The following is a 15,329-nucleotide window of genomic DNA, read 5'->3' on the forward strand; positions in this document are numbered from 1 at the left end:
CTCTGTGCTGCAGCCATGGTGACCTTGGTCCAGTTACCCCAACGACCCATGCCCTTCCCGCTTCCAGACCTCTGCAGTGCTGTCCCGACGACTCTCCCTCCCTCTTTGCCAGGACAGCCTACTCATCCTTCAGACCTCAACTCCCGTCAGAGGCGGCTTCCCAGCCCACTCTCCCCAGGGGTCCATCACCCCGTGAGTCCCTCCCACGGCACCCCACAGCTTTCCATCAAAGTTGGGATAAGGTGTTTGTTTAGGAGCTGAGTGGTCTCTCTAAGCTCAATGAAGGCAGAGACCGTGTCTGTCTGGTTCCTCGCTGTCTGTAGCGCCTGACAGGTAGTAAGTGCTCAAAAAGTATTTGTTGAATACTTAGCATGTTGCTAACAGATCCCAGTGCGGTGCCATTGTCCCCAACAGCAAGGTGGCCTAGCTGCCCGTGGAGCCACCTGCCCACATCGTGCCTCCCCCGCCCCACCTAGATGCCCACGTCCCTGTCCCTGAGAGCTGCAGGTATGTTACCTTACATGGTAAAGGGAACTTTACAAATGTGATTATGTCAAGGGTCTTGAGATGGGGGATGATCCTGGGTTATCCAGGTGGGCAGGATGGAATCACAGGAGTCCTTACAGGAGGGAGTTAGGAGGTCAGAGAGGAGAGAAGATGCCCTGCGGCTGGCTTGGAAGATGGAGGAAGGGGCTATGAGCCGAGGCCTCTAGACGCTGAAAAGGGCAAGAAAACTGATTCTCCCCAGGAGTACAGCCCTGCAGACCCATCTCAGACTTCGGACCTCCAGAAGTATAAGAGAATAAATGTGTATTGTCTTAAGCCATTAACTTTGTGATAATTCATTCCAGCAGCCACAGGAAAGTAATACATGTATTCGTCTAGCTGTGTCTAGAGCTTTGTGAGAGCCTGGGTGAGGATGAGTACCCAGAGAATCCTCGACTTCACAGCCGGCTGGGGGGTTGGGAGGGTGGGGGATTGAGTGGGGGGAGCTCAAGAGAGGAGGGAGTCAGGAACCGTGGGCCTGTTGGTACCTGGTCCTGATCCCTAGAACGGTCTCAATTCTCATGTAAGTGTTCAGAACACGCCATTAACAGTGGGTGGTGGTATCCCCATTTAACAGAAGGGTTCACAGAGGTGAAGTTATCTGCCTGAGTTCCATAGAAAAGTGGCAGAGTCACGATTGGAAAATGAATCCGTCTGACTCCGTGCTCTTGCCGCCGTCCCGTCCAGTCCTTCTGCCCTCCTTCTAAGGGGTAAGGCCCGCATTTGGAGAGCGCCACGGAGATGGGAGCCCTGCTCCCCCTGTGCTTGAGCAGGTCCAGGCTTCCCCCAGATGGAAGTCTGGGTTGTCTGAGCAGTGGTCACCAAGTGAAGTGTCCCTGGCTGTCCCCTGCAGCCGGGATGGGTGTCCCCATCTCAACAAGGCTTCTGTACTTGTCTCCTTCAGTGTGAACGAGTTGTACGTCGATGACCCGGACAAGGACAGCGGGGGCAAAATTGACGTCAGCCTGAACATCAGTCTACCCAATTTGCACTGTGAATGTGAGTATTCCCAGCAGCTCTCTGCTCCGGCAAGACACTTCCTCTAGACAGTGCTGTGTGTGCAGAAATGGCGAGACAACCAGGACAAGTTAAGTGGATGGCAAGCTGCAAACAACGGGCAGCAGGAAACTCTCCCCACTTTTGTGGGGCAGGACGTAATCAAATGTGCACGCACTTGGATGTTTTTTTGGAATAAAAAAACACAAGACACTGCCAACGGTTTACCTCTGGAGAGTAGCCATGTTGGCGGGGGCGGGGACGGGCAGTGTCTCTGAGATCAAGCTCCCAAGAAGTAAAACCTAGATTTTCTGCAAGTGGTTTATTGAGAGAGCGCTCCCAGGAGGAACCTGTAAGGGCATGAGGGTGGTGAGAAGACAGACAGAGGTGTGTGTTCAGCTGACGTCTAATTGCGGCCTGATCCCACGGGGAGCCATGGCGTGTGAATGACGTCGTAGTCTGTCTCGCCTGGTAGCAAGGGGGCTGGGCTGTTAGTATCCATACCCTCGGCTGATGGGTACAGGGTGGTGTGTGGGGATGGGTGGGGGCCGTGGAACCTCCCAAGCATCCCAAGGCAAGGGGACCTCCAACCAGCCAAGAGCGGTCACCAGGAGAAGGATGCAGCTCTGAGCTGTTAGCAGCCGTGGCAAACATCCTTTTTGACTTCACACTCCATTGTGTGTCTGTGTGTTTTGTTTTGTTTTACTTTATGTGTTTCAACCAGGAGAATGAATTACCTGTGTAAAACAGAACCCACTGGGAGTCTGGTTTGGAGTCAGATTCTGGCTCCTTTGTTTACTAAAACTGTGTGACCCTGGCTAAGGTGACCCCTCTGAGCCTCAGTTTCCTCAACTGTGAAATGGGCGTAGTGCCATCTCTTGCTTGAGGTTGTTGGGAGGATCTAATGAGCTGGTTCCTAGATTTGTTAATGAGTAGACTGGGTTTCCAGCTGTCCCTCTGCCCCAGCCTGGCACGGACCCCATGCAGACCCTTCTCCTCCTTCTACTCCCTTCCTTCCTCCTGAAAGGCAGAACATTGGGCGGGTCTGTGGCACAGATGGGGAGAGATTCAGCTCTGTTATTGCTTTTGGTGAGAATTACATCACAGTTTTGAATGCGCCATGGGCCCCGAGCCAGGGAACCTGTTGAAATGGGTTGGTTTTATTTTTATTTTTTCTCTTTCTCTCAGAGAAATAATTTGTCTGGCAGCTTCTCATTCAGGAGTTGGTTGTGTCTCTGGAGCAAGGAAATTCTGAGGCCAGAGGACTGGGACCCGGGGGGCAGGGGCAGGAAAGGATGTGGTTCCAGGCTCGGTCCCAGCTCCAGGCGGTGGCCCAGGAGGGGTGGGCGACCTGAAGCTGCCGGCTGTGCTAATCCACCGGGCCCTGCCCACCCCAGCGGCTCCCACTAGAGCCCCGCACTTTGGCTTTTCTTTCAAAGAACTTCAAATTTTTATTATAGGAAAAAGAAAACGCATGCTCACTATTATACCTTTGGAAAATCCAGAGCAGCAGAGAGAGAAGTCGCCCATAATTCCACCCCCGCTGACAACATCAGTTGACATTTGATGCCGTTCCATCCCGCTGGCCTTCCGTTCCCTGCATTTCTAAACATGGCTGAGATCATGCTGCCTGTGCAATCTCATATCCTGCTTTTAAAAATAATCTTTTTCTGGTAAACAACTAATACAGGGATACATTGTTTTATTTTTAAAAAAGATACATGTTCAAAATACAGAAATATATAAAGAAAAAAGTAAAAGAAGTACGTGCTTCCCACATGCCGACCACCGCAGAGGAAGCCCCTGTTAGCAGTTGGGACCCCTTCACTCACCCCTGTGTATCTCTGTCTGTCTGTCTGTCTGCAAACATATGTCATGTTTGGTGTGTTTTTTTTTTTTTTTTTTTCTTTTTACGTAATTGGGACCCAACTACAGGGAACCTTTCTGGGATTTCTTGTTTTTTCCATTTATATCATGGAGCTGTTCTTATATTACTCATAATATTAGTAAAATAATAACCACAGCTGCCATTTATTCAGCTCTTACTCGGGGGCAGACCCTGTCCTGAATCCTTTGGCTGTGTTTGTGCCTTAAGATGAGAGGTGTTCTAGCAGAGTGGCCAAAGGGTGTGGGCTCTGGATCCAGACTCTATGGGTTTCAACCCAGGCGCCATTGTTTCTTAGCTGTGAGATCTCAGGCAAGTTACTTAACCTCTCTGTGCGTCAGCGTCCCCCAGTATAGGATGGGTCTGATAATATTATCTTCCCCACAGGGATGTTCAGATGGTGCCTTCTTATGGAAAAGGCACTTGCAAGAGTGTCTAGCCCATAGTAAGTTCTGTTTTAATTTTTTTCATCCTCGCAAGCCTAGGATAGAACAAGCAACTGAGGCACAAAAAGGTTAGGTGACTTGCTCGAGGTGCCACAGCGTAGGGGCAGAGCCAGGAACCACAGGATAGGACAGACAGGACAGCCCAGACAGCCCCAGAGCTCACACTGCCCCTCCCCACATATGGGTTTGGCTCATTCCTTGTACCCACTGCACAGCATTCCGGAGGGGGCTGTGCCATTGACCAGTGCCCCGTTGACAGGCAGTTGGGTTGCTTCCAGTCGTCACACTTTCAAATAAGGTTGCTCAGAGCCTCGTGCACACGTCTGGACGCGTGTGCGTCTGGAGGACGGGCTCCCCGTGGGTGGAACTGCTGAGTCAAACGGGGACCTGCTTGCATTTCTTTTAATCCGAACATTACGACATCAGCATTTCCCACGTATGACAGACCCGGAAGCATCATTTTTAGCGGCGCATCGCACTCCCTTGTATGGATGGGCCCTCGCATACTTCCATGCCCATTGAGGAATACTGGGTTCTTCCCATTTTTCCCTTTTACAGTCAGCTCACTGAAAATTGCTTCCAGCTGCTCTTTCTCTGTATCGCAACCTGCTTTCTAGCGCTCCGATCAGGGAAATCTCTGCATTTCCATAGTTTCCAGGGATCCTCGCTTGCCTCTTGGACCATCTCAGGGAATACAGTTGGCTTGGGCCTGCCCATTTTGCAGATTAGGAAGCTGAGTCACAGTAGGTGATGGAGAGTCACATTGGAGTCAGGACCAGGACGCCAGACCCCTTAGTGCACTGAGGAACCCAGAAAAGTGCCCACACTCCTGGAGGGCAGGGCCTGGAGGAGCGGGCACTGGGTAAAGGAAGATGTGAATGAATGACTGCCTGAGCCTGAATGACGCCCAGGGAACCCAGAGACTGTCTGAGATGTAGTAAGTGCTGACATTTATTATGTACTTGCCACCTACTGAGCATCAGGCCCCGTTCTAAGCCTTTTCGACACATATTACTTATCTGATCCTGGTGATTCTCCAAGGAAGCTTTAATTGTTATCCCCGCCCACTCCTCACTCCCTCCCCCCACCCCCGCCATTTACAGAGAAGGAAACCAAGGCATCGAGAGGTTAAGTGCCTCAGCCAAGGTTGCAAGCTGGTAAAAGGCAGGGCCGGGATTCAGACCACGTCCTAAGCCTGACCCTCTGCTGCCTCCCTGCAGAGCCTCATGGCCAGCAGGCTCTGCACCCCTGCAGCCTGCAGTCCTCCATCCCTGGCCCACTCAGCTACTGCCTTCCCTGACTCTTTCCAGCCGGCAGTGGCAGTGGCAGGGGACAGGAATGCTCGCTCGCTCTCGGTCCAGCCATCACTTTCTCCTCCTCCTCTGCTGGCTGACCCCTTTCTCTGTGGCTCTGGACCCTAGACTGTGAGCTCCTGGATGGCCGGGGGCCCTGCCTGTCCATGAAGTGGATGAATGAGGGGTCCCGAGAGGAGGGGACTGGTCCCGTTTTTCTGGATGTTTGTGACTCTTCTCTCCTTGCCTCCTGCAGTGGTCGGGCTCGACATCCAGGATGAGATGGGCAGGCACGAAGTGGGGCACATTGACAACTCGATGAGGATCCCGCTGAACAATGGGGTGGGCTGCCGCTTCGAGGGGCAGTTCAGCATCAACAAGGTACAGAGACCCTGCCTGGTCCCCTCTCACCTTGCTCCCCATCCCCGTGGTCCCCTTCCTCCCTGGAAACTGGATGGTGGAGCTGTGTGCCCACTTGCCCTCCCCCGTGTCCAGAGCCCTGGCAAGCTGAGGGCCAGCATCCAGGCACCTGGCAGTTCCTGCTGAGAATCTGGGGCGGGGGTGGGTTTGGAGCCCCAGCTGTCTGGTTCAGGAAGGAGCTACTTCTCTCCCCAACGCAGAAGGAGTGGGTGGTGAGAAGACGGTAGAATTGGCAGCCCTGAGCCCGAGTGTGCGTCCTAGCCCTACCCCGTCTTGGCCAAGCAATGCCCTCCAGGTCACTAGACCTGTCTTAACCTCAGTTTTCACACCTTTAGGCTGAGGATGTGATGATATAATAATATGGTACCTTCTACTTTACAAAGTGTATGTGATGATTAAATGAGCACACATTCATTCATTCAGAACACTTTTATGGAACACCTGCTGTGTTCCAGGGTGGGTTACTGGCTCTGGGCAATGCCTGGACTAGGTGGGCAGCGTTCTTGCGCTGGCGGGGCTTCCGTTCTAGTGGAGCGAGGCAGACAGTGTGCAAACTGGAAAGCATTTCAGTGGGTGGTAAGTGCTGTGATGAGGAATGAAGCAGGGGAGGAGTGAGAGTGGATAGGTTTGAAAGTACCTGGTCAGCTCCAAAGGACCATTCAGGTATTGCTGTTGTTTTGTCGCTAGAACCAGGAACTTCAGATTCTAAGTTAAAGGTGTGAGCGCGGTGCATTTGGGAGAGCTGGGGAATCCCGGCAGCAGCCAGAACTCTTCTCGGCTCTTTTTTCTATAAGATTTATTTATTTATTTGGTTGTGCCGGGTCTTAATTGCAGCGCACGGCATCTTCATTGCTGCACACAGGATCTTTGTTGTGGCATGTGGGATCTTTAGTTGCTGCACGCGGGCTCTTAGTTGTGGCATGCGGGATCCAGTTCCCTGACCAGGGATCGAACCCAGGCCCCCTGCATTGGAAGCACGGAGTCTTAACCACTGGACCAACAGGGAAGTCCCTTCTCGGCTCTTTTTATGTGTTATCACAGTGGAGCCTCTCAACAGCCTGTGAGGTGGCACCATTTTACAGATGAGGAACCTGAGACCCAGAGAGGTTAAGTATCTCGGCCAAGGTTGCACAGCTATCCCCATGTCCCACAACTCCCCTTCCCAATCCCAGCCAGGCTGAGCCGCTGGCTTCTGCCTGCCCTCCTGTAGCCTCTGCTCAGATGCCCTTCCTCTAATCCCTGCCATCTCATTGAGAGGTTGCAAACTCACTGGCCACACACAACCCAAAAACCAGTTACATTTGCCCCATACAGTATTCAGATCCATCAGAGTCAATATCAAAAGACCGGGAGTCCAGATTTCTAGCTTTTAAAAGTCAGAGGCTCTAGCCGCACTGGACCCGAGTTTCACTGGAAACAACAATCTGGAGCTAATGACCCCGTTAGACAGTATGCCCTCCTTCCTGCAGTCCCCGCTGGATGGCTGTGAGCCTTGGCCCAGATGCCTGGGACACCTGGACCTGTCTCTCTGTCTCCATGTGGTCTCTCCATGTGGTTTTCTTCCATGACAGCTCAGGGCTCCTTAAGAGCTAAAGCAGACACTATCACTTCTGCCAAACTTTATGGCTTAACAGGAATCAGGTGCCTGCCCAGGTTCCATGGGGGAGGGGGGGACCAGCCAAGGGTGCGGGTGCTGGGAGGTGTGGTTCGTGGGGACTCTCTTTGCTGATTAGCTACCACACAGGGTCTTCGCTGTGCCCCGTGATTAGGATTTATGGTGCTTGTGATGGTAGCCATTTGAAGGTTTTAAGCAGGGAAGCAATGCAGTCGGATTTATGCTTTATAACCTCACTATCAATACAGTAGCCACCAGCTCCGTTTAAGTTGATTAAAATTAAGTAAAATTCAGGCCCCCAGTCTCACTAGCCACACTGCAGGCACTCCGTGGCCACATGTGGCTAGTGGCTGCCGTGTTAGCACAGATAAGAAACATTTCCATCATCAGGGAGAGTTCTCCTGGACAGCAAACCTTTAGAAAGATCACTGTGTCATCTGTTTGGGGAGAGACTGGACAGGACCAAGAGCAGAGGTCACAGACAGTGCTTGTGGCAGTGGCATTGGAGAGAAGGGTGCAGATTAGGGAGGTGGAGTCAACAAGACTTACTGATCAATTGGTTGTGGGTGGTGAGGACAAGAGTGGAATCAGAGAAACCTCTTAGGTTTTTGTCTTGACAACCAGGCAGTCCCATTTTCTAAATATGGAAGCTTGGGAAAGCATGGATTCTGTGCGAGGTGGGGCTGGGACTCGGTCCGTCAGTTTTGGACACATTTCATTCAGGATTCCCATTAGAGATGTTAAATTGGAAGTTGAGGGGGTGCTTGTGGAGTGCAAGAGAGAGCTCTGGGCTGGAGATGTAAATGTAGGAGTCATCGGTAAACAGATGATGTTGGCCTTCATAGGCCTACATCAGTGCTACTCAAAGTGGGGCCCTCAGATTGCAGCAACATGGATGGACCTAAATGATTATTATACTAAGTAAAGTAAGTCAGACAGACAAAGACCAATACCATACTATATCACTTATATGTGGAATCTAAAATATGACACAAATGAGAGCAGACTTGTGGTAATCAAGGGGGAGGGAGGGTGGGGAAGGGATGGATTGGGAGTTTGGGGTTAGCAGATGCAAACTATTATATATAGAATGGATAAACAACAAGGCCCTACTGTATAGCACAGGGAACTAACTATATTCAATATCTGTGATAAACCATAATGGAAAAGAATATTTTTAAAAGAATGTATATATGTGTATAACTGAATCACTTTGCTGTACAGCAGAGATGAACACAACGTTGTAAATCCACTATACTTCAATAAAAACAAACAAACAAAGTGAGGCCCCCAAACCAGCAGTATCAGCGTCACCTGGAACCTGTTAAGAATGCAGATTCTCAGGCCCCACTTTGGATCTACTGAATCTGTGTTGTAACAAGCCCCCCAGGGGATCCTGATGCCACTCATGTTTGAGGATCATTGGTCTAAGCTAGATTACCTAGGGAGAGGTGTAGAACGTCCTAAACCTGGGGTCCACAGACGCCCCAGGGAATGCAGATCAAATTCAAAGAGTCTGTGAACCTGGATGGGGAAAAAAATGACATGTTTATTCTTACGAAGCTCTAACTCCAATTTAGCGTTCTCTTCTATGCTGAATGTAGGCAATGAACCATAGTAGCATTAGCAGCACCCTTGACCTTGTCACCAATAGAAATTGCTGATATGTATATCACATTAAAATTGTCACAGATCATTCTGAGCTGCTGTTTACATTCATTGCTGTTTTGAAATTACAGCAATTTGTTGACCCACGATCAGGTCTTATTATTTGCTGCATTATTAAAGAGGCATGTGCAAATGTTTGATCTGTTTTAATTACTGTTTAAAACATCATTTCTTTCCTCTGTGATCCTATGTGTTTTATGCATTCGAAACTTTTAAAGCATTTAAAACATAGGTGTCGGCAGACTGGCAACGGGTCCGTGGCACCAAAAATGTAAGAACCTAAGGTCTTGATAAGGATGCAGTTTGAGGACCGATTTCTGATGTGTGCCGGTGTTTAGAAGTGGGGAGGAAGGATAGAAGGAGCAGCCAGATAGGTAGGAGGAAACCAGGACTGAGCGGGCCCCAGAATCTGAAAGAGAACATGAATCAAAGAGGAGGGCTGGTCCTGCAAGGACGGGGTGGACCACTGACCCATGTGCTGCAGAGAAAGCCCACGTGGGAGAGAAGGGGGCCACTGCACAGCCAAGCCCTTGGGATGCTGGCTGCAGTGGAGGGCATGCCTTGGAGATGAGGGAAGGCCAGTGTGGGCACGATGCAGGGAGGTGGGCGAATTGTTGGTGGGCCAGGCTCTCACTCTGCCTCTGATGCCCTCTCTCTGCCCCCATCTACGTGCCTGGAGAGCCGCTGCTCACCCACAGGTCTCGATGACGTGGGTGCCTGAGCGGGAGCCCTCCCTCCCCTTCCCCTGCCCCTGCCCCTCCCATCATGAACCTTATGTTGCTCTTGTCCGTATCACATTCTGACTTCCTTTGACCATTGCCCGCGCCCCCCCCCCCCCGCCCCCAGCTCATTCACTCATACATCCTTCTCTTGAGTGTCTGCTGTGTGCCTGGCTTCACACTTGGTACCGGGGTGCAGTGCCCAGAGAAGCAACTGATGTCCCTGCCCTTAGTGGCACTTACAGTCTATTACGGGGTGACAGGTAAACACTCAAACAAGCCAATATATAATTTGATGAAGCAGCCAGGAAGAGAATGAAGGGGGTGTTATGGTGGGGAATTAAGGAGGAGACCCACTGAGATAGGGTCATAAGGGAAGGCCTGTCTTCGGGGTTGAAAGATGGTTGAAGATGAACAGACACATGCCTGCCTCCCTATTGGGGGGGCCTCCCCTAGGAGGGTATGATCCCCTGGGTTAAACAGATATAAACACCTCAGACGGTGAACAGGAGGGACCACGTTTACTCAGCACCGAGTATGGGGTGGGCACAGGAGAGACGGGACAACCACCCAGGAGATGGCCCAGCGCCACACTCTCCTCAGCTTGGCAAACATGCCCCAGGCTGCGGGTGGCTTCCCTTAGACAGGCTCCAGGGAGGCCCCCCACTGGCTCTGGCTGAACCAGAGCTTGCTCTTTGGGGTCAGACAGACCTATGGTTGAGAATCCTGGCTACAATGCTCACTGGTTGAATGACTGGGCAGTTTAGCCTCTCAGCCTCGGTTTCCTCATCTGTAAAATGGGATAATGATAGTGCACTCACAGGTTGTGAGTTGTAACAGATTAAAATCTGTAAAGCACATATGGCAGTAGGGATGGGACAAGTCTCGGTGCCCTTCCCCGGCTGGCCTTAACTCCTGTCAGTGGGGTGTCTGTGATCTCATCATCTGGCACCCACCGTCACTTGGCTGCAAGTGTGCTTGTGAAATGTGCGTGGATAACGTCCAAGAAGTGAGTCTTCTCTGCTCAGGGGACAGCTGAGATTCTAGAATAGGGTCACACCAGCCCTCACCTTTTGGCTGCCGCCACCTATTGGGTTCTCGCCCGACCCTTACTAGTATTAACTCATTTAGTCCTTGTGACAGTCCTAAGGAAACAGGCACAAGGGATTAAGTGACCTGCTAAAGGGCCAGGAGCTAGGATTTGAACCCAGGCTGCCTGGTACCAGGGCCCCTGCTCTGTCTCCTGCACCCCTGCTTGTTGCTGCTTCTGGCCAGCATCTCAGTCACAGCTGAGGCCAGCCTCTGCCCCCCCACCCTTGGAGGGTTAAGAGTTCGTGTCTTCCTGGAGCTCTCAGTCAAGGGGTGCTCAGATAAGAAAGCCAGCCGTGATGACGGGCGAGGTCAGCAGCTGGCCCCCGCCCCTATATCTCCCAGCATCAGGCTCACACTTGCCCCGTGGCCCCCTTATCCATCCATCAGGAAGTCAGCCAGCAGCCAGATGTCAGAGTTCACATGTTTCAAGCTGCGCCAGCAGCCCCCAGCAGGCCCCCAGCAGCCCCGGAGTCCTTGCTTAATCACCCACCCCCCTGGAGGAGGACAGAATGGGCCAGGGTTTGGGGCCTGGCTCCATCTATATGTTTTTAAAACCCGTCAGAGACAATGACGTAGGTTCCTAAGTCACAGCTCTAAAAGCATCGTCTTTGCTTTCTTCAGCCCAGCGTGTGCTGGCGTGAGTCAGCCACCTGTGATGGATTCCGTGCCGAGGGGGAGTGGGTCACTGAGTCACAGCCTCAAGGGGCAGCAGCGGGTGGCACATATGCGGGCGCCAGCCTCCTTGACTCACCTAGCTCTGGGAGCGTGAGGCCCAGACTCCAAACCCAGTTCTGAACTCCGCCCACGGCCCTGTCCATGGGAGGCCCCATGTCACTGCATAGAAGAACTCTGAAGGATGCACACCGGATGCTATTTGTTTCTTACTTCTGGGGGCGGTAGGCAATGGGAAGTTCAGTTCTGACTTTATCACATGGGTTTTTAATAGTGAAAATATATCCAGGTATTATTTATATAAGTAAAAATGAAGTTTAAAGTATTTTTAGAATACAGTAGGGTTTTCCCCACACCCTGCCCATGTACATGCTTGTTCCCTCTTCTGGGAGGGTTCTTGTCTCTTGGCTCAGACATGTTCATCCTGTAAACCCAACCCAATAGCACCTGCCATCGGCTTTGTATTCACCTCATTTAATCCCCCCATAACCTTTTTCGGTTATTATCCCCATTTTCTTGATGGGGAAGCTGAGGCACAGAGTGGTTAATGACCTTTCCCAAGGTTCCCCAGCTAGGAAGAGAGGACAGACTGGAGCCCGCATGTGGCCCTCACCTGCTACTCTACCATGGGTAATCGGGCCCCTGAAGCGGGCAGTGCTATCCTTCCAGGGAGATCTTTCAGAGCTGTTGTTTCTGTTCACCCCAGCCAGACCCAGCAGGTTGCCCCCCCATTCCAAGCAGCCCATGGCACACTTAACTGTGAGCTCACTGAGCCTGGGCCATGCCCTGTTAGCCTGGTACCTCTCACGTCAGTCCAGAGCTTAGGCCCTAGTGAAGACATTAATATTCCTGCAGGAAACCCACAACTTTGTGTTTGAGACAGGCGTGCTTACAAAATAAGCGGATGCTAAGCTGTAAACCTTATTCCTTCCTCTAGTGCAGCTCGTTAAACTTTTGTTGAGCTGGAATAAAATAAACCCTGAGTTTTTCACTGTGGTGTTTGGGGCCTTTGCTAAACAGCCCCACCTCCCTCTTAATGCCTCTTTGTTTCCTGCTGTGGCCACTCCCCCAGGCCTCTCTTTTATTCGGGGTTCAGTAATACCAAGCTCTTCTAGTTTCTTACACATGCCCAACTGGGCAGTTTCTGATCTCCATACTTGTTCATGCTGTTCCCTCTGCCCAAATGCCTTTCCCCTTATCCCTGAGTGATGCAGACTCATCTTCAGAGCCTTAGCACAGGGTGTTCTTTCCCCTGAGAACACCCACAGCTGAGCTGGGGGCCCTCCCCTGTGGCTCCCACAGTCTTTGCATCCCTCTGGTCCAGTGTAGGTCATGCAGTCTCATTTTCTGTTCCAAGTCTGTGTCACAGCAGGCCAGGGGCTCATCCAAGGCCAGGCTTTCGTCTGGATTATCTCCCAAGCTTTGCACCTCCTGAAGGGCTGGCTCCACGTGGCCATCAGCCCAGGGCCGCTGAGGTCAATGGCTGTGGTTTTTTTTTTTTTTTTAATTTATTTATTTTATTTTTATTTATTTTTGGCTGCGTTGGGTCTTCGCTGTGCTGCGCGGGCTTCTCATTGCGCTGGTTTCTCTTGCTGTGGAGCACAGGCTCTAGGTGCACGGGCTTCAGTAGTTGTGGCACACGGGCTCAGTAGTTGTGGCTCGCAGGCTGTAGAGCGCAGGCTCAGTAGTTGTGGCACAGGGGCTTAGTTGCTCCGCGACATGTGGGATCTTCCCGGACCAGGGCTCAAACCCGTGTCCCCTGCGTTGGCAGGCGGATTCTTAACCACTGCGCCACCATGGAAGTCCGATGGCCGCGGTTTTGTCAGGTGACCGTAGCAAGTTTCTTCACTGCTCTGAGCCTCAGTTTCCTTTTCTGTAAAATGGGAATTACCAGGTGTCAAAGCCAAAAGTGCTGTTCTAAGGATTAATGTCATTTACTCATTCTTTCATTCATCCCATACATATTTATTAAGCACGTGCTCTATGCCAGAACCTGGGGAATACAGCATCAAATCAGACAAAAACCCTGCCAGCATGGAGCTTATATTCTCGTTGGAGGACACAGATGAGAACAAGATGAGGATAAGATGGCAGGTGATGCTGAGTGCTTTAGCGGTGTGAGGGGCTTGGGGGATGTGGGGATCAGTGGGGCCCCAGAGCAGAGGCCTGAGGGAGAGCCATGTGGAAAAGGGTTCCAGGAAGGGGGCACAGGCACAAAGGCCCGAGGACCACACTGGCACTGTTGCCGGTGCAGCAGGAGGCCGGCGTGGCCAGAGGGAGTAAGCAGAAGAGGACGTGAGGATGTGGCTTCAACTCGAGAGAAGGGAAGCCTTGGAGGGTCCTGGGCAGAGGGGTGACGGGATCAAACATTGGGTTCAAAAGGCCCCCTCTAGCTACTGTTGGGGAAAGGCCTGGGGACCCCAAGGGCAGAAGCCTGGAGCCCAGTGGGGAGGCTGCCGCCTTGTCTGGTCTAGGGAGGCAGTGGAGGCTTGAGGGCTCAGATGCTGGGCGTCTCGAGGGTGGAGGTGACAGCATTTCCTGATGGGTGGGACGTCAGTGTGAGAGAAAGATGGGGCCAGGATGACACCAAGTGTTGGTCTGAGCAGCTGAGAGGAGGGAGGCCCCCGGAGTCTCCGTGGAGGCCCCATCAGTGCCGTTCACTGAGTAGACATTCATTCAGTACCTCTCACTGGCTGCGCTCTGCACAGCCTTGAGACCCAGGGAGGAAAGTGGGCTGCTGTTGTCTTGCCTTCAAGGAACCCCCAGTCTAGGGTGATGGGGCAGATTTGGGTGAGTGACGGTGTTGATTTGGAGTTCAAGGAAGCTTCGTTAGTCTGCAGGCCTAAAGGTCATTCCCCGACCCCCTGGGGGGGGAAACAGCCAGGAAGTTGATGGTGGGCAGTTGCCTTTTCGAGCCGTGGTCTTGTGCCAGGCACCCAGCTGGGTCCTTCACATGCACCCTCCCACCCACAGCCCCAGCAGTCCTCTCGGGTAGCCACTGTTGTCACCCCCTTTCCACAGATGAGGAACCAGAGGCTCCTGCAAAGTTCCACTGCTGGGAAGTGGCCAAGCTGGGATCCAAATCCAGATCTGCCTGACCCCAGGGTGAAGCCCTGCACCCCACCTTCTGGGGCAGCCGACGCAACTCCTAAACTCTCCATCTCTCCCCCAGGTCCCAGGCAACTTCCACGTGTCCACACACAGTGCCACAGCCCAGCCACAGAACCCGGACATGACCCATGTCATCCACAAGCTCTCCTTTGGGGACACGCTGCAGGTGAGAGGGGCACAGATGGGGTGGCTGGAGGTGGGCGTCCAGGGGCTGCATCACCAGAGCCTTCTGTCCTCCCTGGACGTAGAGGGATGCCCTCCAGAGGCGTCATGCCCTTCGAGCCTCTGCTCCATCAAACAACCCCTCTGCCTTACTTATGAGCCTGCGGCTGCCATGTCATCAACGTTGCACTCGACTTGGAACCTCGGCTTGAGACCGGGGCCTGGGAGAGGGAAGTGGCTTTCATGAGCAAGTACTAAGTGCTCGTGCTTTCTCTGTGCCAGGGCAGCCTCATGAGGCAGGAGGCGGCACTGCATCTTACAGACCTAGAGCTGGGCCCAGAGAAGCCATTTGTCCAGGACCCCCCAGCAGGCGTCTGCCTCGAGTCCAGTGCCCTGTCCGCTGTAGCGTCAGCGCCCATGTCCATTGAATAGGCGTGAAGGAAGTGTCCTGAGACTCCTTGTTGTGATTTTGATGGAGAGGGCCACGTCCAGCAGGCCCGGCCCGACAGTTTCCTCCCCATGGCAGCAGACGCTGACCGCCTGATCTCTGCCAGCTGCGGGCAGGGCAGCTGTGATGTTCTATCTCTCCTCCACCCCCAGCAGCACAGTGCTGAAGGGGAATTCTGCCACACCCCGCGTGACAGAGGGAATCGAGGCTCAGAAGGGGAAGTAACCACTCCAGCTGTGGTGCTGGCATCGCGACCG

General features: G+C 52.6%; 1 protein-coding gene across 2 annotated transcripts in view; it reads left to right on the top strand.

Moving 5' to 3' along the window:
- The window catches only part of ERGIC1 (endoplasmic reticulum-golgi intermediate compartment 1), a 109,799-nt gene that overhangs the window by 71,032 nt on the left and 23,438 nt on the right, over positions 1-15,329 (top strand). For both annotated transcript variants that reach the window (XR_014241670.1, XM_082381117.1), the window contains exons 4-6: positions 1,451-1,545; positions 5,422-5,546; positions 14,524-14,628. Coding sequence is in view for 1 of the 2 variants with exons in the window: in XM_082381117.1 (XP_082237243.1) it covers positions 1,451-1,545; positions 5,422-5,546; positions 14,524-14,628 (325 nt within the window). In the remaining variant the exon portion in view is untranslated. The remainder of the gene's footprint in view (positions 1-1,450; positions 1,546-5,421; positions 5,547-14,523; positions 14,629-15,329) is intronic.

The sequence above is a fragment of the Balaenoptera borealis genome (assembly GCF_965194805.1).
Source record: "Balaenoptera borealis genome assembly, chromosome: 2".
In the NCBI taxonomy this organism is placed as follows: Eukaryota; Metazoa; Chordata; class Mammalia; order Artiodactyla; family Balaenopteridae; genus Balaenoptera; species Balaenoptera borealis.